Below are 22182 nucleotides of genomic sequence, written 5' to 3'. Positions count from 1 at the left end.
GGAGTAGACTAGACAGGATCGTGCGATGGTGTGATGGTGTGAGAACCAGTCAAGGCCGGGAAGGGGGACACGTGTTCCAAGGAGTAGACTAGACAGGATCGTGCGATGGTGTGAGAACCAGTCAAAGCCGGGAAGGGGGACATATATTCCAAGGAGTAGACTAGACAGGATCGTGTGATGGTGTGAGAACCAGTCAAAGCCGGGAAGGGGGACACGTGTTCCAAGGAGTAGACTAGACAGGGTCGTGCGATGGTGTGATGGTGTGAGAACCAGTCAAAGCCGGGAAGGGGGACACGTGTTCCAAGGAGTAGACTTGACAGGATCGTGCGATGGTGTGAGAACCAGTCAAAGCCGGGAAGGGGGACACGTGCTCCAAGGAGTAGACTAGACAGGATCGTGCGATGGTGTGATGGTGTGAGAACCAGTCAAGGCCGGGAAGGGGGACACGTGTTCCAAGGAGTAGACTAGACAGGACCGTGCGATGGTGTGAGAACCAGTCAAGGCCGGGAAGGGGGACACGTGTTCCAAGGAGTAGACTAGACAGGATCGTGCGATGGTGTGATGGTGTGAGAACCAGTCAAGGCCGGGAAGGGGGACACGTGTTCCAAGGAGTAGACTAGACAGGATCGTGCGATGGTGTGAGAACCAGTCAAAGCCGGGAAGGGGGACATATATTCCAAGGAGTAGACTAGACAGGATCGTGCGATGGTGTGATGGTGTGAGAACCAGTCAAGGCCGGGAAGGGGGACATGTGTTCCAAGGAGTAGACTAGACAGGATCGTGCGATAGTGTGAGAACCAGTCAAGGCCGGGAAGGGGGACACATATTCCAAGGAGTAGACTAGACAGGATCGTGCGATGGTGTGAGAACCAGTCAAGGCCGGGAAGGGGGACACATATTCCAAGGAGTAGACTAGACAGGATCGTGCGATGGTGTGAGAACCAGTCAAGGCCGGGAAGGGGGACACATATTCCAAGGAGTAGACTAGACAGGATCGTGCGATGGTGTGAGAACCAGTCAAGGCCGGGAAGGGGGACACATATTCCAAGGAGTAGACTAGACAGGATCGTGCGATGGTGTGAGAACCAGTCAAGGCCGGGAAGGGGGACACGTGTTCCAAGGAGTAGACTAGACAGGATCGTGCGATGGTGTGAGAACCAGTCAAAGCCGGGAAGGGGGACACATATTCCAAGGAGTAGACTAGACAGGATCGTGCGATGGTGTGAGAACCAGTCAAGGCCGGGAAGGGGGACATGTGTTCCAAGGAGTAGACTAGACAGGATCGTGCGATAGTGTGAGAACCAGTCAAGGCCGGGAAGGGGGACACATATTCCAAGGAGTAGACTAGACAGGATCGTGCGATGGTGTGAGAACCAGTCAAAGCCGGGAAGGGGGACACGTGTTCCAAGGAGTAGACTAGACAGGATCGTGTGATGGTGTGAGAACCAGTCAAAGCCAGGAAGGGGGACACGTGTTCCAAGGAGTAGACTAGACAGGATCGTGCGATGGTGTGAGAACCAGTCAAGGCCGGGAAGGGGGACACATATTCCAAGGAGTAGACTAGACAGGATCGTGCGATGGTGTGAGAACCAGTCAAAGCCGGGAAGGGGGACCCGTATTCCAAGGAGTAGACTAGACAGGATCGTGCGATGGTGTGATGGTGTGAGAACCAGTCAAAGCCGGGAAGGGGGACACGTGTTCCAAGGAGTAGACTAGACAGGATCGTGTGATGGTGTGAGAACCAGTCAAGGCCGGGAAGGGGGACACGTGTTCCAAGGAGTAGACTAGACAGGATCGTGCGATGGTGTGATGGTGTGAGAACCAGTCAAGGCCAGGAAGGGGGACACGTATTCCAAGGAGTAGACTAGACAGGATCGTGCAATGGTGTGATGGTGTGATAACCAGTCAAAGCCGGGAAGGGGGACACGTGTTCCAAGGAGTAGACTAGACAGGATCGTGCGATGGTGTGATGGTGTGAGAACCAGTCAAGGCCGGGAAGGGGGACACGTGTTCCAAGGAGTAGACTAGACAGGATCGTGCGATGGTGTGAGAACCAGTCAAAGCCGGGAAGGGGGACACGTGTTCCAAGGAGTAGACTAGACAGGATCGTGCGATGGTGTGAGAACCAGTCAAGGCCGGGAAAGGGGACACGTGTTCCAAGGAGTAGACTAGACAGGATCGTGCGATGGTGTGAGAACCAGTCAAGGCCGGGAAGGGGGACACGTGTTCCAAGGAGTAGACTAGACGGGGTCGTGCGATGGTGTGATGGTGTGATAACCAGTCAAGGCCGGGAAGGGGGACACGTGTTCCAAGGAGTAGACTAGACAGGATCGTGCGATGGTGTGATGGTGTGAGAACCAGTCAAAGCCGGGAAGGGGGACACGTGTTCCAAGGAGTAGACTAGACAGGATCGTGCGATGGTGTGATGGTGTGAGAACCAGTCAAAGCCGGGAAGGGGGACACGTGTTCCAAGGAGTAGACTAGACAGGATCGTGCGATGGTGTGATGGTGTGAGAACCAGTCAAGGCCGGGAAGGGGGACACGTGTTCCAAGGAGTAGACTAGACAGGATCGTGCGATGGTGTGAGAACCAGTCAAGGCCGGGAAGGGGGACACGTGTTCCAAGGAGTAGACTAGACGGGGTCGTGCGATGGTGTGATGGTGTGATAACCAGTCAAGGCCGGGAAGGGGGACACGTGTTCCAAGGAGTAGACTAGACAGGATCGTGCGATGGTGTGATGGTGTGAGAACCAGTCAAAGCCGGGAAGGGGGACACGTGTTCCAAGGAGTAGACTAGACAGGATCGTGCGATGGTGTGATGGTGTGAGAACCAGTCAAAGCCGGGAAGGGGGACACGTGTTCCAAGGAGTAGACTAGACAGGATCGTGCGATGGTGTGATGGTGTGAGAACCAGTCAAGGCCGGGAAGGGGGACACGTGTTCCAAGGAGTAGACTAGACAGGATCGTGCGATGGTGTGAGAACCAGTCAAGGCCGGGAAGGGGGACACGTGTTCCAAGGAGTAGACTAGACAGGATCGTGCGATGGTGTGAGAACCAGTCAAGGCCGGGAAGTGGGACATGTGTTCCAAGGAGTAGACTAGACAGGATCGTGCGATGGTGTGAGAACCAGTCAAGGCCGGGAAGGGGGACACGTGGTCCAAGGAGTAGACTAGACAGGATCGTGCGATGGTGTGAGAACCAGTCAAGGCCGGGAAGGGGGACCCGTATTCCAAGGAGTAGACTAGACAGGATCGTGCGATGGTGTGAGAACCAGTCAAGGCACTAGAACAAGTATGAGCAACTGAACAAAAATACTGTTGGCGAGTCAACAAGCTAATGTGCTGGTGATAAGAGGGTATGCTAGTGTAACTGAGATAAGTAAGTACTATAAAGAATACTGTGTATTAAGCTCCGCGGGCAATTAGTGACACGCTCATTAATTGTCTCAGCTTTTGTTTGCTAATAAAGGCTTAAATTTCTCAAAGAATCTTCTGCGTCTCCTGGTTATTTCAACAAACCACGACATTCTTTGCCAATTCACCTAAACTACCCAAGTCTCTCTGCAGGCTCTCTGTTTCCTCGACACTAGCTGCTCCTCCACCTAATTTTGTATCATCAGCAAATTTAGCCACAAATCCATTAAGCTCTCCTCCATTCTGGGTCCCAAATAGTCCTTCTAGGTGAGGTAATACTTCAGCTGTGAACCTGTTGGGATCATCTATTGTATCTGGTGCTCCCAGTGTGGTCTCCTCTACATTGGTAAGACCTGACGTAGATTGGGGACCACTTTGACATGCACCTCCGCTCCATCCACAAAAAGTGGAACTTCCTGGAGGCCAACTATTTTATTTCCAACTTCCAGTCCTGTTCTGACATGTTGATCATGGCCTCCTCTTTCGCTGCAATAAAGCCACCCTAAGAGGAGATGTAACTCACCTTACCCTGGTGCCCTTCCTCCTTTCCCTTCTCCTATGGCCACTCCTCTCTCCTCTCAGATTCCTTCTTCTCCAGCCCTTTACCTTTTCCACCTATCACCTCTCAGCTTTTTACTTCATTCCCCTGCCTCCCACCTTATCATTCTGGCATTTTCCCCTTCCTTTCCAGGCCTAAGAGTCTTGGCCCAAAACGTCAACTGTTTATTCCTCTCCATTGATGCTGCCTTACCTGCGGAGTTCCTCGCAGCACACATAAAATGCTGGAGGAACTCAGCACGTCAGGCAGCATCTATGGAAAACAGTACAGTTGATGTGTTTATCTTGTCCGCTGAGTTCTTCCAATACTTTTTTTGTGCTGTTTAAAGAGTGTGATTTACGGAGTGCCTGAGCTCTCTCTGTGTTGTTATGTTAGACTACAGAAACAGAGAGACATACCTTGTTCCAGAGGAGGCGATGTTGGACCAGCCCCTGACTCCTCTTCATCAGTTCCGCTGTCAGAATCTGACGTCATATCCTGTCTACCATGGAGATCCGCATCACCAGACTCCAGCACCTGAAAGGCTTCTGCATGATCTGACCTAGCAATAACAGAGCAGGGAAAAACAGATTTTTCTAGGAGATACTGGGTGAGAATCGCTTCACCACCAGCCACAGCACTGAGCACAGCAAACCCACTCCCATCCCACTGGTTCGATTGGAGCTAGCTTCTGAACATATTATGTGCCAACTCTACTTGCCACACTGTGATTGGTCTATCATTTAAGGCCATGTTCTGTGATTGAGCTATTGGTTATATCCCTAAACTGTAATTAGTGTAACATTTATACACATGGACTGTGATTGGTCAAACAGTTACATCACTGTATCAGTTACACCCCCACACTTTGATTAGTCTATCAATTACACCCCCACACAGTTATTGGTGCATTAGTTACACCCCCACACCGTGATTGCTGAATTTGTTCCACACCCTACCAATTGAGTGATTTCACTGTGGTCTCCTTCACACTGAGTGAAACTCAGCACCATTGTACTTACTGCTGGAAAGGTTCAACATTTCTGCCAATGTCAATGCCACACCCCACCTTGGGTATCCCAGAGGAACCGACATTCCTGCCCAACTTCAGCTTGGGCTGGCAGACACAATCTGTAACTTGCTCCTCTTCAGAGTCCTACGAAGGAAACTATCGGTTAACCCAGGTAGGCAGCAACTTTAAATGGGCAAGGGATGCCCAGTATCCCCTCCACGGTCAGACATACTGTACAAGCACACGTATGCACAGGTGCCATAAATAACTGACTTGCAGCAACATCAAATGTGCAGAGCAACAGATCAGCAACATTCACAAAAGAAACATAAACATATTATAAACACAAGAGATTCTGCAGATGCTGAAAATCTACAGCAACACACACAAAATGCTGGAGGAACTCAGCAGGTCAGGGAGCATCTATGAATAAGCAGTCGACATTTCAGGCCAAGACCCTTCTTCAGGACAAAAATAATAGACAATTTTTACACAGAAGAGTATAATTGGAACAAAAAAAATTCGAAATCCATTTAGTGCAAAGTGGTCAAAGTGGTTAGAGTGGGCACGTTATGCTGGCACTGGAAGCGCGGCAACACTTTGAACATAGAACAGTACAGAATGGAAAACCAGCGAAAAAACAAATCAAAAAACACCCAAACACTAATCCCTCCCACCTACACAATGTCCATATCCCTCCATTTTCCTTACATTCGTATGCCCATTGAAACATCTCTTAAAAGCCTCTAATGTACTTGCCTTTACCACCACACCAGGCAGCACATTCAGGCATCCACCACTCTGAATAAAAAACTTACCCCTCACATCCCCCTCAAACCAACCCCTTCTCCTGTCAATGCATGCCCTCAGATATTAGGCATTTCAACCCTGGGAAATGGATCTTCTCTGTCCACTCTATCCACGTCTCTCATAATCTTGCACACCTCTATCAGATCTCCCCTCAGCCTCCCGCGCTCCAGAGAAAACAACCTAAATTTATCCAGCCTCTCATGATAACAAATGCCCTCTCAACCAGGCAGCATCCTGGTAAACCCCTTCTGCACCCTCACCAAAGCCTCAACATTCTTCCTACGTAGGGCTACCAGAACTGTATGCAATACTCAAGATGTGGCCTAACCACAGCTTTATAAAGTTGCAACATAATGTGGGCCGAAGGGCCTGTATTGTGCTGTAGGTTTTCTATGTTTCTATAATCTTCTGATTTTTGAATTTGATACCTCAACTAATAAAAGCAAGCATGTCATAAGCATTCCTAACCACTTTATCATTCTTAGTCACTTTCAAGGAGCTATGAACTTGGATCCCAAGGTCTCTCTGCTCAGCAACACTGTTAGGGATCTTGCATTTAGTGTACTGTCTCCTTGCATTTGTCCTACTGAGGTGCAACACCTCACATTTATCTGGGTTAAACTCCAACTGCCATTTCTCAGCACATATCTGCAACTGGTATGATATTAGGAGATCTAGGCCTCATATGGAGCCAGTGATCATTAATGGAGAATGTGTGGAGCAGGTTAAGACCTACAAGTATCTGGGAGTACAGTTAGACGAGAAGCTAGACTGGACTGCCAACACAGATGCCTTGTGCAGGAAGGCACAGAGTCGACTGTACTTCCTTAGAAGGTTGGCGTCATTCAATGTCTGTAGTGAGATGCTGAAGATGTTCTATAGGTCAGTTGTGGAGAGCGCCCTCTTCTTTGTGGTGGCGTGTTGGGGAGGAAGCATTAAGAAGAGGGACGCCTCACATCTTAATAAGCTGGTAAGGAAGGCGGGCTCTGTCGTGGGCAAAGTACTGGAGAGTTTAACATCGGTAGCTGAGCGAAGGGCGCTGAGTAGGCTACGGTCAATTATGGAAAACTCTGAACATCCTCTACATAGCACCATCCAGAGACAGAGAAGCAGTTTCAGCGACAGGTTACTATCGATGCAATGCTCCTCAGACAGGAAGAAGAGGTCAATACTCCCCAATGCCATTAGGCTTTACAATTCTACCGCCAGGACTTAAGAACTTTTTAAAAGCTATTATTAATGCTTTTTGAGATAGTGATTTAGATGCATATCATATTTTTTACTGAGTTAAGTATTGTATGTAATTAGTTTTGCCACAACAAGTGTATGGGACATTGGAAAAAAAGTTGAATTTCCCCATGGGGATGAATAAAGTATCTATCTATCTATCTATTGTAGCCATCACTGAAACATGGCTGAAGGATGGTTGTAGTGGGGAGCTGAATGTCCAAGGTTTTGCGCTATATCGGAGGGATAGGAAGGTAGGCAGAGGGGGTAGTGTGGCTCTACTGGTAAAGAATGGCATCAAGTCAGTAGAAAGATGTGACATAGGATCGGAAGATGGTGAATATTTGTGGGTTGAGTTAAGAAACCGCAAGGGTAAAAGAACGCTGATTGCAGTTATATACAAGTCTCCAAACAGTGGCTGGGAGGTAGACCACAGATTACAACAGGAATTGGAAAAGGCATGTCAAAGGGGCAATGTTATGGTAGTCATGGGAGATTTTAACATGCAGGTCGATTGGGAAAAACAGGTTGGTAATGGATCTCAAGAGAGTGAGTTTGTTGAATGCCAAAGAGATGTCTTTTTAGAACAATTTGTCGTTGAGCCTACTAGAGGATCAGCTATACTAGATTGGGTGTTATGTAATGAACTAGAGGCAATTAGGGAGGTTAAGGTAAAAGAACCCTTAGGAGCCCGTGATCACAATATGATTGAGTTTAACTTGAAATTTGATAGGGAGAAGGTAAAGTCTGATGTAGCAGTATTTCAGTGGAGTAAGGGAAATGACAGTGGTATGAGAGATGAGTTGGCCAAAGTAAATTGGAAGGAGCTGCTGGCAGGGATGACAGCAGCGCAGCAATGGCAGCAATTCTGGGAAAAATGAGGGAGGTGTATTCCGAAAATGGAATAAGTATTCAAATGGTAAAATAATACAACCGTGGCTGACAAGGTAAATCAAAGCTATTGTAAAAACAAAAGAAAGGGCATACAACAAAGCAAAAATTAACGTGAAGATAGAGGATTGGGAAGTTTTAAAAACCTACAGAGGGCAACTAAAAAAAATCATTAGAAGGGAAAAGATGAAATATGAAAGCAAGCTATAAAATAATATCAAAGAGGATAGTAAAAGTTTTTTCAGGTATGTTAAAAATAAGAGGTGAGAGTGGATATAGGACTGCTAGAAAATGAGGCAGAAGAAATAATAACAGGGGACAAGATGGCTGATGAACTAAATGAGTATTTTGCATCAGTCTTCAATATGGAAGACACTAGCATTCTGCCTAATGTTGTGGTGTGTGAAGGAAGAGAATTGGGTGCAATTATTATTACAAGAGAGAAGGTGCTCAAAAAGCTGAAAGACCTAAAGATACATAAGCCACACTCAGGTTGGAGAAGCAACACCACATACAGGTATTCCGTCTGGGTAGCTTTGAAGCTGATGATGAGCATCAATTTCTCAAACCTGGTAACTGACACCCCCCCCCCCCCCCTTTACCATTTCCCATTCCTGTCTCCCTCCTACACCTCATCTCCTTACTTACCCATCACCTGCCTCTGGTGATCCTCCCCTTCCCTTTCTTCCATGGTCTTCTGTTCTCGCTCATCAGCTTCTCCCTTCTCCAGCCCTTTACCTCTTTCACCAAATAACTTCCCAGTTTTTCACTGCACCCCTCCCCCTCTCCCAGTTTCACCCATCACCTGCCACCTTATACAACTTCCTCCCTTCCCCCACCCTCTTACTCTGACTCCTATTGCTTTCCAGTCCTGACAAAGGGTCCCGGCCCGAAACGTTAACTGTTTCCACTTTTCCATAGATGCTGCCTGGCCTGCTGAGTTCCTCATGCAAACACACAAACAGCAGAGGTCTTAGCACAGATCCCTGCATAACTCCACTACAGACCTCCAACTCGAATAAGTCCCTTCAATTATTGCCCTACCGAGATGCAGCACCTCATATTTATCTGGGTTAAACTCCAACTGCCATTTCTCACCCCATATATGCAACTAATCGTGCAACGTGCTGTATTCTTTGCCAGTCTTCTACACTAGCAAGAACCAGCCTTGGTATAATCCACAAATTTACTAACCCACCTATCTACATTTTCATCCAGGTCATTTATACACATTACAAACAGCAGAGCTCCCAGCACAGATCCCTGCCGAATTCCACTAGTTATAGGCCTCCAGATTGAATAAGCCCCTTCATGCATTATGGTCTGTCCTCTTTGTGCAAGCCAGTTCTGAATCCAAACAGCCAATTCACCTATACATCTTAATCTGGATTAGCCTCCCATAGAACCATAGAACATTACAGCACAGAAACAGGCCTTTTGGTCCTTCTTGGCTGTGCCAAACCATTTTCCTGCCTAGTCCCAATGACCTGCACCTGGACCATTATCCCTCCATACACCTCTCTCTCATCCATGTACCAGTCCAAGTTTTTCTTAAATGTCAAAAGTGAGCCTGCATTTACCACTTCATCTGGCAGCTCATTCCACACTCCCACCACTCTGTGTGTGAAGAAGCACCCCCCCCCCCATGTTCCCTTCAAACTTTTCCCCCTTCACCCTTAACCCATGTCATCTGGTTTTTTTCTCCCCTAGCCTCAGTGGAAAAAGCCTGCTTGCATTCACTCTGTCTATACCCATCATAATTTTATATACCTCTGTCAAATCTCCCCTCATTCTTCTACGCTCCAGGGAATAAAATTCTAACCTATTCAACCTTTCTCAGTTTCTCAAGTCCCGGCAACATCCTTGTAAACCTTCTCTGCACTCTTTCAACCTTATTAATATCCTTCCTGTAATTTGGTGACCAAAACTGAACACAATACTCCAAATTCAGTCTCACCAATGCCTTATACAACCTCACCATAACATTCCAACTCTTATACTCAGTACTTTAATTTATAAAGGCCAATGTACCAAAAGCTCTCTTTACTACCCTATCTACCTGTGATGCCACTTTTAGGAAATTATGTATCTGTATTCCTAGATCCCTCTGTTCTACTGCACTCCTCAGTGTCCTACCATTTAACCTTGTATGTTCTACCTTGGTTTTTTCTTCCAAAGTGCAATACCTCACACATGTCTGTATTAAACTCTATCTACCATCTTCCAGCCTATTCTTCCAGCTGGTCCAGATCCCTCTGCAAGCTTTGAAAACCTTCCTCACTGTCCACTACACTTCCAATCTATCATCAGCAAATTTGCTGATTCAATTTACCACATTATCATCCAGATCATTGATATAGATGATAAATAACAATGGACCCAGCAGTGATCCCTGTGGCACACCACCAGTCACAGGTGTCACTAGTCACAGAATCCCATGAGGGATTTTATGAAATATCTTACTAAAATCTCTGTAGACAGCATTCACTGCACTGCCCTCATTGATCTCCTTTGTCATCTTGTCAAAAAACTCAGTCAAGTTTGGTGAGGCGCAACCTGCCATGCTGTGTCTGCCTAATAAGGCCATGGGTTTCCAAATGCTCATATATCCATCCTATCCTTAAGAATTTTCTCCAGCAATTTCCCTACACCTGATGTGAGACTCACTGGTCTACAGTTCCCAGGATTTTCCCTTGTTCCCTTCTTAAATAGAGGTACAGCATTAGCCACTCGCCAGTTCTCCGGGACCTTGCTTGTGGCTGGAGAGGACACTGGTCAAGGCCACGGCAATTCCGTCTCTTGCCTCCTTCAATAATCTGGGGTAAATCCCATCAGAAGCTGGGAATTTATCCACCTTAACACTCATTAGGAGGCCCAACACTTACTCATCCTTGACCTCTAAACACCCTAACGTTTAGATACTTACAGACTGTATTAGTTGAGATTGTTTGTTATTTTCTTTGCAGCTTGACAATTAATTACCTGCTTGTATTTCATATAACCACTTACATACATATAACTTTTTTGTAGGTTTCCAGTGTTCACAGTATGTACATGCAATTTTTTTGTCTGTCCCCTAGTGATGACAGTACTTGGTATTATTCTGGAAAGTCCTGAAAGCTTCTCTGGTGTTGCATTATTTGAACAGGACCAACTCTTATCTATGAATTGGAATGGAATGTTTCTCATCTATGCCGGTGTAAGAAGCAGTGGCCATGTTGGTCCACCATCTTTTTCTTCAGCTTTTACTCCTTCTATTCTCTGTTCTAATTCTCTTTGAGCTTAATGAAACGATCATATAGCAACAAGTCTTGTGCCTCTTTCCTGACCACTGAAAAAACCCTGGATTAAAAAATTCAGAATACAACAGCTGCCCCCTAACCTGTAGGGAAGGGAAAACGACAGCACCCAAAGGAAACCCAGGGAGAACTTGCAAACTCCTCACAGACAGCGGCAGTAATTAAATCCTGATCGCAGGCACTGTAATAGCTTTCTGCTCACAACTATATTATCGTGCCAGCCTCTACTCTACCAACCATAGGAGAACAGACAGGAACAGGGAAGGGAAAACTGAGGACTATGTACCTTGTAGGTATTCTGGGGAGACGTGTCAATGTCCAGGCTCTTGTCCAGCAGCCACAGGGAGTGAAGGATGGCAGTCACAGACGTCCTCACCCGGATGGCAGAGCTGTGGACGGGCAGCATCTCAACTCTGTGCGGCCCATAGAGCAGCTTCCGGTCTGACCATCGAACCATCCACTCCAGCAGTTTGGCCATGTCTGGAAACCTGGCCTCCAAATCAGGAGTGAGGTCCTGGTTCAACAGGGATGTCATTGATAGACACTCAGGGGCCGGCAGACTGTCGGTCAGTGTACCCCACTGCCTGGACACATCTTGTGGAGCGGATACAGCCTGCGGCCATGAACCAAACAAACCCCTGGTTCTGCCCCTACCCTGAGTGATGACAGCAGGAAAGCAGCTGTGAAGACTGCCCCCAGCAGGAGGCGCTGGTGGGCGGCTGATGGAGTGGGGTGTGCCTGGAACAGGGGAGAAGACAGTAGCCTTTGTCCTTTCCCCACAGCTCACGCTCTCATTCTGAGGCAGTTCAGATGTTAAGCTAGAAGAACTCCTTGCTATGAAGGTGTCCTCAGACATTCTAAGTCTGCCCTGTCGCCGCTTTAGGGTGCCCTGGACATGGAAAGCCAGCGAGTTGAGTTCTTGTTCCCTCAGGTATTTGGAGCAGCTGGTCAGCAGTGGGATGTTGGGGCCCTCATTCACGACCTGATCTCTCTCCAACAGGTAGGTCAGGAACAGCTCCAGAAAGTCCACGTACTCCTCGTCATCAAGCTCAAACTCCCATGACCCCACCAGGGGCGGCTGAGGTTCGTCATCCCCTATCTCCCCATCGATTTGGGACGGTCTGGACTCCCTGTACTCTGGACCATCATCTCTGGCTCCCAATGTCCCTTGCTGACTGGACTGTGTGTCCCTGTAACACAGAGCGCACTCAGTTACCATAAGACCAGAAAACCAAGGAGCAGAACTGGGCCATTTGGCCCATCAAGTCTGCTCCGCCATTCAACCATGGCTGATACTTCGCCCCCTTGCACTCCAAACCCCACTCCCCACCCTTCTTCCCGTAACCTTTGATGCCACGTTCAATCAAGCTCTGCCTTAAATACACCCAGCAACGTAGCCTCCACGGTTACATGTGGTAGTGACATTTGCAATTTTCCAGTCCTCTGGCACCATGCCGAAGTGCAATGATTTTTGACAGATCATTTCTAATACCTCCACAGTCTCCACTGCTACCTCTTTCAGAAGCCTAGAGTGCAGTTCATCGGGTCTGGGTGACTTATGCACCCTTAGGTCTTTCAACTTTTAGAGCATCTCCCTTGCAATAGTAACTGCACCCACTTCTGTTCCCTCACACCCCTCAACATCTGGCACACTGCTAGTGTTTTCCTGAGTAAAGACTGATGCAAATACTCATATAGTTCATCTGCCCCTTTGACCCCTGGTATTATTTCTCCAGCCTCATTTTCTAGTGATCTTATATCCACTCTCATCTCTCTTTTATCTCTTACATATTTGAAAAAGCTCTTTCTGTCCACTTTGATATTGTTTGCTAGCTTGCATTCATATTTCATCTTTTAACTCCAAATAATTATTTTAGTTGCTCTCTGTAGGTTTTAACAATCTTCCCAATTCTCTACCTTCCTGCTAACTTTTGCTTTGTTGTATGCCCTCTTTTTTATTACATGAGCTTATAGCCTGCACAGATACACCTTTGCAGGAGATTTACCAGGATGCTACCTGGATTACAGAGCATGTCTTATGAGGATAGGGTGGGTGAGCTATGACTTTTCTCTTAGGAGCGAAGGAAGATGTGAGGTGACCTGACAGAGGTATATAAGATGATAAGAGGCATAGAGAGGACAGCCAGAGACAGACAAGACATACTTTATTGATCCCGAGGGAAATTGGGTTTCATTACAGCCGCACCAACCAAGAATAGTGAAGAAATATAGCAATATAAAACCATAATAATTAAATAATAATAAGTTAATCATGCCAAGTGGAAATAAGTCCAGGACCAGCCTATTGGCTCAGGGTGTCTGACACTCCGAGGGAGGAGTTGTAAAGTTTGATGGCCACAGACAGGAATGACTTCCTGTGACGCTCAGTGTTACATCTCGGTGGAATGAGTCTCTGGCTGAACGTACTCCTGTGCCTAACCAGTACATTATGGACTGGATGGGGTGGACATTTTTCACAGTGTAGAAATGGCTAATACGAAAGGACATAACTTTAAGGTGATTGGAGGGAAGGATAGGTGGGTGTGACACAGAGAATGTTGGGTGCATGAAAGGGGTGATGGTAGAGGCACCCTGCATCAGGGACATTTAAGGGACTCTTAGACAGGCACATGGATGATAGGAAAATGAAGGGTTATGGGGAGGGATCCATTAAATGGTTAAATGGATGGCCTGCAATGTTTTATGTTCTCAGGGTCCAGAGGCTAAAGTTAACTAAGTAGTTAAAAACAAACAGAAGCGTAAATGGAAGAACATTCAATATGAATATGTAAATTAAAAACTGTGCTTTGTGAGTCAGGAGGATAGCAATGTGGTCCCAAATAATGACATCTCAATGAGTTAGTGACCCATGTGTGTGGATCAGGGAAAATTATACCACTTCGACTTACAGGTCATAGCCAGGTCCTTTGGCCCAGCTCATCCATGCAAGCCAATGTGCTAGTTCCATTTCCCGGGTTTGGCCCATTTTTATTTCTATTTAGAGATATAGCGTGAAAAAGACCATTCCAGCCCACTGAGCTATACTGACCAGCAACTCACTTATAAACAAGACAATTTACAATGATCAATTAACCTACTAACCCATACCTCTTTGGACTGGGAGGAAACCAGAGCTCCTGGAGGAAACACAGTCGTGGGGAGCACGTACAAGCTTCTTACAGACAGCGCCAGAATTGAACTCCGCCACCCCAGGCTGTAATAGTGCTACCATGGTGCACCACAATATTTCTCCAAACAATCCCTCTTAGGATCAGCCCATTTTATTCTCCTCCAGACTACATCACTCTATCGCACCAGGGACAATTACAGTGATCAGTTAACCCACTGACCCATAAACAGAACATAGGAACAAGCCCTTCGGACAACAATGTTGTACAAACCAATTACAGTAGTAATCAAATGGCCAACTAAACTAATCCTTTCTGCCTACACAATGCCCATATCCTTCCATTTTCCTCACATCCATGTGCCAATTTAAACATCTCTTAAAAGTTTCTCATGTTTCTGTCTCTATTGCCATCCCAGGTAGAGCATTGCAGACACTCTGTGTAAAAAAAACTTAACTCTCACATCTGCTTTGAAATTACCTGTTCTCTCTTTAAATACATGCCCTCTACCATTAGAAATTTCAACCCTTGGAAATGGGTACACACCATGCCTCTCATAATCCTATAAATCTCTATCAAATCTCCCCTCACCCTCGGCTGCTCCAGAGAAAACAACCCAAGTTTATCCAACCGCTCGTTATAGCACGTGCCCTCTAAAACAGGCAGAATCCTGGTAAACCTCTTCTACACCCTCTCCAAAGTCTCAACATTCTTCCTTTGGGGCAAACAGAACTGTATTCAATACTCGAGATGTGGCTTAACTAAAGTTTTATAAAACTTCCTGACTTTTGAACTCAGTGCTTCAACTTATCAAGGCAAACATGCCATATGCCTTCTTAATCACCCCATCAACCTGTGTAGCCACTTTCAGAGAGCTACATACTTGGATCCTAAGATGGCTCGGAAGGGTCTTGCCTGTACAGGCCATCACACTACCTGGCCATGGTGCCTGCTTGCTGCCAGGCACTGCCCTGCCACTTGCTCATGTCGTGAAGCTCCACTGACACATTGTCCATTGTGTCCCCTTCACTCTGGGTCTGCGATCTCCAGGTGTCTGTCAGAGTGCTTCTGCTGAGACTGGTCCCTAAAGAGAACTGGTCGTGCACCTCATCCTCTCGTTCTCTCGAACCCTCTTCAGCCCGTTCCCATATATGCAGCTCTCTGGGGCCGATATTCCGCACCACCCGTCTCGACATCTTCATCCTCTGCCGGTTCAGTTCATGCAACACCACTGACATCATCTCCTCTCCACTGGGGCCTAGAAACCAGGACAGAAGCTGTAAGAACACAGAACAGACCCGACCCTTCGGCCCAAAATATTATGCTGACCCTTTAACCTACTCTCAGATTCCACATAGCCCTCCGTCCATGTGCCTGTATCTGCCCCTATCACCACCCCTGGCAGGGTGTTCCACACCCCCACCACTCTGTGTAAAAACCTACCTCCGACATCCCATCTATACTTTCCTCCAAGCAGCTGAAAATTATACCCCTTCATATTAGGCATTTCCGCTCTGAGATAAAAGTGTTGGCTGTCCACTCTGCCTTTTATCATCTTATACACTTCTATCTTATACCTTTCATCCTCCTTCACTGCAAAAAGAAAAGCTGCAGTTCACTCAACCTCAATCATAAGACATGCTCTCTAATCCAGACAGCATTTGTAAATCTCCTCTGAACCCTCTCTAAAGCTTTCACATCCTTCTATAATGAGGTGACCAGAACTGAACACAATATTCCGAGGGTGGTCTAACCAGGGTTTTATAGAGCTGCAACACTATCTCATGGCTCCGGAACTCAATACCTGGACTGACGAAGGTCAACACACCATACACCATATTAACAACCCTGCCAACTTGCCAGGACCATCCACATCTGCCTTTGGATCACCTCATCTCATCTCATCCTTCTGGAGTCAGTGATCCAGCTGATGGTCTCCTGGATCGTGTCCTATTTCAAACCCCGAGGCTGTCCATGCTGAACATCAAATAGCCATCTTCAATACATGGGCATTAGCTTCCCCAGCATTGAGGACATCTTCAAAGGGCAATGTCTCAAAAAGGCAGAATCCCTCATCAAGGACCCCCACCACCCAGACATACCCTCTTCTCATTACTGCCATCAATGATGAAGTACAGGAGCTTGAAGGTACACACTCAATATTTTAGGAACAGCTTCTTCCCCTCTATCAACAGATTTCTGAATGGACAATGAACCCAAGTAACTACCTTGCTTTGTTCACCTTTTGCACAACTTCTTGAGTTTAATATATGCAAAACAATGAATTTCACAAAATATGCCAGTGATATTAAACCTGATTCTGATTCCGATTCACTCATGTTTGTTAAACTCTGCGAGTCCCTGCCTCCAACACAGCCTCAGGGTCTGTGTCCTATTTTACTTGCTAACTCCCCTTGGAAATCATTATCACTAAAGTGCTATGGAAATCTAATATTCCTCCACTTCTGAGGTACAGTGCTTTCCACAACTTTCCTTTGAAAGTGCCATTTGCCATTCCTCTGGATGCATTCAAGAGAGAGTTAGATAGAGCTCATAGATAGCGGGGTCAAGGGACATAGGGAGAGGGCAAGAACGGGGTACTGATTGTGTATGATCAGCCATGATCACAGTGAATGGTGGTGCTGGCTAGAAGGGCCGAATGGCCTACTCCTGCACCTACTGTCTATTGTCTAAACGGGCACTCACACCCATTAGGTTGGAGGAGCAACACCTCATATTCTGTCTAGGTAGCCTCCAACCTGATGGCATGAACATCAATTACTCCAACTTTTGGTAATTTTTCCCTTCCCCCTTCCTCCCTCTTCAATTCCCCTCTCTGGGTTCTTAGCTGTTCTCCTCACCTGCCAATCAACTCTCCCTGGTGCCCCTCCTCTTTCCCATCCTCCCACGGTTCATTATAAGACGATAAGACATAGGAGTAGAATTAGCCCATCTGGCCCATCGAATCTGCTCCGCCATTCAATCATGGCTGATCCTTTTTTCTATCTCCTCCTCAACCCCAGTTCCCAGCCTTCTTCCCATAACCTTTGATGCCATGACCAATCAAGAACCCATCATTCTCTGCCTTAAATACACCCAACAACCTGGCCTCCACAGCTGCCTGTGGCAACAAATTTCACAAATTCACCACCCTTTGGCTAAAGAATTTCTCTGCATCTGTTTTGAAAGGGCGCACCTCTAGTCTGAGGTTCTGCCTTCTTGTCCTAGACTCTCCCACCATGGGAATCATCCTTTCCACATCTACTCTGTCTAGGCCTTTCAACATTCATAGAACATAGAACATAGAATAGTACAGCACATTACAGGCCCTTCGGCCCACAATGTTGTGCCAACCCTCAAAACCTGCCTCACATATAACCCCCACCTTAAATTCCTCCATATACCTGTCTAGTAGTCTCTTAAATTTCACTAGTGTATCTGCCTCCACCACTGACTCAGACAGTGCATTTCACACACCAACCACTCTCTGAGTGAAAAACCTTCCTCTAATATCCCCCTTGAACTTCCCTCCCCTTACCTTAAAGCCATGTCCTCTTGTACTGAGCAGTGGTGCCCTGGGGAAGAGGCGCTGGCTGTCCACTCTGTCTATTCCTCTTAATATCTTGTACACCTCTATCATGTTTCCTCTCATCCTCCTTCTCTCCAAAGAATAAAGCCCTAGCTCCCTTAATCTCTGATCATAATCCACACTCTCTAAACCAGGCAGTATCCTGGTAAATCTCCTCTGTACCCTTTCCAATGCACCCACATCCTTCCAATAGTGAGGCAACCAGAACTAGACACAATACTCCAAGTGTGGCCTAACTAGAGTTTTATAGAGCTGCATCATTACATTGCGTCTCTTAAACTCTATCCCTCGACTTATGAAAGCTAACACCCCATAAGCTTTCTTAAGGTTTCTAAAGGTTTCAGTGAGAATTCCCCCTCATCCTTCTGAATTCCAGCGAGTACAGACCCAGAGCCAACAAATGTTCCTCATATGATAACCCTTCCATTCCTGGAATCATCCTTGTGAACCTCATCTGGACCCTCTCCAATGCCAGCACATCTTTTCTAAAATGAGGGGCCCAATACTGTTCATAATACTCAAGGTGAGACCTTATCAGTGCCTTATAAAGCCTCAGCATCACATCCCTGCTCTTGTATTCTAGACTTCCTGAAATGAATGCTAACATGGCATTAGCCTTCCTCACCATCGACTCTACCTGCAAGTTAACCTTCAGGGTATTCTACACAAGGACTCCCAAGTCCCTCTGCATCTCAGATTCCTGGATTTTCTCCGTTTAGAAATTAGTCCGCACATTTATTTCTATTACCAAAGTGCATGACTATGCATTTTCCAACATTATATTTCATTTGCCACTTTCCTGCCCATTCTCCTAATCTGTCTGACTTTCTGCATCCTACCTGTTTCCTCAACACTACCAGCCCCTTCACCAATCTTCGTATCATCTGCAAACTTAGCAACAAAGCCATCTATTTCATCATCTAAATCATTTATATACAACATTTAAGGAAGTGGTCCCAACACTAACCTCTGTGGAACCACTAGTCACTGGCAGCCAACCAGAAAAGGATCCTTTTATTCCCACTCGCTGCCTCCTACCAATCAGCCAATGTTCTAACCATCTTAGTAATTTTCCTGTAATATCATGGGTTCTTAACTTGGTAAGCAGTCTCATGTATGGCACCTTGTTAAAGGTCATCTGAAAGTCCAAATACACAACATCCACTGCATCCTCTATCTATCCTACTTGTTACCTCCTCAAAGAATTCCAACAGGTTTGTCAGGCAGGATTTTCCCTGAAGGAAATCATGCTGACTTTGTACAATCTTGTCCTGTGTCACCAAGTACTCCATCACCTCATCCTTAACAATTGACTCTAATATCTTCCCAACCACTGAGGTCAGGCTAACTGGTCTATAATTTCCTTTCTGCTGATTTCCTCCTTTCTTAAAGAGTGGAGTGACATTTGCAATTTTCCAGTCCTCTGGCACCATGCCAGAGTCCAATGATCTTTGAAAGATCATTTCTAGTGACACCACAATCTCCAATGCTACCTCTTTCAGAACCGTACAGTGCAGTTCCTCCGGTCTGGGTGACTTATGTACTTACAGGTCTTTCAGCTTTTTGAACATCTTCTCTCTCGTAACAGTAACTGGACCCACTTCTTTTCCTTTACACACTACAACATCAGGCATACTGACAGTGTCTACCACAGCGAAGACTGACGCAAAATACTCATTTAATTCATCAGCCATCTCGTCTCCCGTTGTTATTTCTCCTGCCTCATTTTCTAGTGATTTTATATCCACTCTCATTTCTCTTTTTTTTTAACATACTTGAAAAAACTTTTACTATCCACCTTGATATTATTTGCTAGCTTGTTTTCATATTTCATCTTTTCCCTTCTAATTAACCTCTTATCAGATTCCTTCTCCAGCCCTTTATCTATCACCTCTCAGCTTCTTACTTCATACCCCCTCCCCCAATCACCTGGTCTAACCTATCACCAGCCAACTTGTTCTCCTCTGCTTCCCCCCCACCTTCTTATTATGGCATCTTCCTCTCCTCCTTTCCAGTCCTGAGGAAGAGTCTTGGCCTGTAACATCAACTGGTTAATCACCTCCATAGATGCTGCCTGTACTGCTGAGTTCCTCCAGCAGTTTGCGTGCTTTACTCACTCCCCACCCATACCGTGTAGAACGAACAGAGACGCATTGCATTACCTTGCACTATGCTGTGTCGCAAACGCTGCTGCAACGTGTGGTACTTGTCTCTCAAAGGCACCCGAACATCTTCTGCATCAGGAAAGGCCCTGAGCACAATTTCAGCCACCTACAAAATAAGAACGCGGCTCAGGGCAGGTGATGGATAACACGAGGGGCTTCATCCCATAGAAAATATTACAGCCATCATAACTTCTATTCTCCCTCAACTACAAATCTAACAATCCATTTAAAGTCCCTCTCTTACTCTTCTCACCCTAGTGACAGCATCTCCTCTCTGTCCTCTCCTTGTTATTCCCTCTCCCTCCCTTGTCTTCCAAGCCCAAAGCCCTGGCCATTCCTCCCATTGCTCTCACACAGTTACTGTTACTTTCTTATGTAACAGTGTCCTGGGTTCGATTCCTGCCACAACCTTTTGTATGTTCTCCCCATGATGGTGTGGCTTTCCTCCCGGTGCTCCGTTCAGTCACATGGGTTAGAGTTGGTGAGTTGTGGGCATGCTTTGCTGGTGTGGAGGTGTGACCACACTGGTGAGCTGCCCACGCACATCCTCGGACTGTGCTGGTCATTGATGCAAATGATGTGCTTCACTGCTTCAATGTACGTGTGACAAATAAAGTTAATCGTTACCTCTCTCCCTCTAGCTCTCCCCTGCGCCCCTCCACCCAATATATCTCCACATCTCTGTCAAACTGTGCCCCTTCACAAGATGCCCATCTCTCTGTCTCCCCCTCTCCTGCCTCTGTGCCAGAGACCAGCAGTACACCACGATCCTACCTTCCTAATGGGAGGAAGTTCATTAACCAGGCTGAGAACGATATCCTGTATGAGCTCTTCCATGTTCATGAACCTGGCAAAGGGCAGCATTCGACAGGCCCACTCCAGGGATGCCAGGCAATGGTCAACCACAGCGGCATCGTACTCGGCTGCCAGCTCACTGTCCTGGGAACACAGCAATCATCGGCATCAATCAGTAATCCTTCCTCCAGACAGAGAACTGTGGCTGCATCAGGGCAGAGTGATGGGGACAGGTTGGGGCACAAAGAGGGCAGAGTAGAGGGGAGGGCTTGATTAGGGCAGAGCACTGAGGGCGGTTCTGGGCTTAGCATGATTTCACCAGCTCTGTTCCCATGAGGAGGGAGTGGAACTCCCAGCAAGAATTGAATGTAGCTGGTATAGCCATACCAGAGAAATAAGATGCAACCTCATTGATTCAGACACTGCTGTTTGTCAATTCATTTTTTGATATTGATTATGTCTGCAAATCCACAAGCCCACTGGAGGCTGGAGGCGGAGGCCAAAGACGGCCTGTGCTGGGGTTAGAGGAATATGTACGTGTGTAGGAGGGAGGGGAGGAATGACGCTTGTTTTGGTGTTGCTGGCTGGAGTTAACTTCCCCCTACTAGTCATTACCTGTCTAAAATTCCCTTCAACACTGAAATCAAGCTCACATGGACTACTTGCACTGTCAGCTCAGTCCACACTCTCACGACCCTCTGAGTGAAAAAGATTCTCCTCATGTTCCTCTTAAACTTCTCACCTTTCACCCTTAAGTCTTGACCTCTGGCTGTAGTCCTACCGAACCTCAGTGGAAAAAGCCTGTTTGCATTTACAGACATTACCCGGGTTATGTACGAGTTCCGTTCCCGAGTCTGTCTTTAAGTCAGATTTGTAAGTAAGTCTGAACAAGTACATCTGGTATTATTTAGCGTTGGTTAGTCAAACCTTTGGTCTTAGTATATAGTATATATTTTACCTTTCTATGCATATAACACTTAAGAAATGTATGTATTCCAATAATTAAACCACTGCTTTGCTTGTAATTGTAGCTTTCATCGGGGCAGGGCCTTTCACATGCTCCATTATTCTCACTTTATCCGTTATCCTTTAAAATTGTTCTGATCGTTGACCAACTGTAGTCTAACGCTTTTCCAATGACCGATGGCGATTCATCTCTTTCCAAACACTATTATTTCCACTTTATTTTCAATCGCGATCACTTCCCGTCAATGGAACAGAAACACTGCGGGCGGCGAGTTCCGAGCTCCGCTGGCTCCCAAGGTCCGCTGGGTCCTAAGGACCACCACACTGAATTCCCCGGGTCCTAAACTCCA

The 22182-nt window shown here is 46.5% G+C and overlaps 1 protein-coding gene across 1 annotated transcript in view; it reads right to left on the bottom strand.

The window, feature by feature from the left end:
* cplane1 (ciliogenesis and planar polarity effector 1) overlaps nt 1–22182 on the bottom strand; it is a 349043-nt gene that overhangs the window by 153022 nt on the left and 173839 nt on the right. The window contains exons 23-28 of the mRNA XM_073047849.1: nt 20846–21010; nt 20069–20177; nt 15254–15575; nt 11476–12379; nt 4973–5106; nt 4370–4512 (exon numbers count right to left, since the gene is read on the bottom strand). Of these exons, the coding sequence (XP_072903950.1) occupies nt 4370–4512; nt 4973–5106; nt 11476–12379; nt 15254–15575; nt 20069–20177; nt 20846–21010 (1777 nt within the window). The remainder of the gene's footprint in view (nt 1–4369; nt 4513–4972; nt 5107–11475; nt 12380–15253; nt 15576–20068; nt 20178–20845; nt 21011–22182) is intronic.

This window comes from Hemitrygon akajei, chromosome 6 (assembly GCF_048418815.1).
Source record: "Hemitrygon akajei chromosome 6, sHemAka1.3, whole genome shotgun sequence".
In the NCBI taxonomy this organism is placed as follows: Eukaryota; Metazoa; Chordata; class Chondrichthyes; order Myliobatiformes; family Dasyatidae; genus Hemitrygon; species Hemitrygon akajei.
The sequence above is the reverse complement of the archived record's forward strand: the minus strand, read 5'-3'. Positions and strand labels throughout refer to the sequence as shown.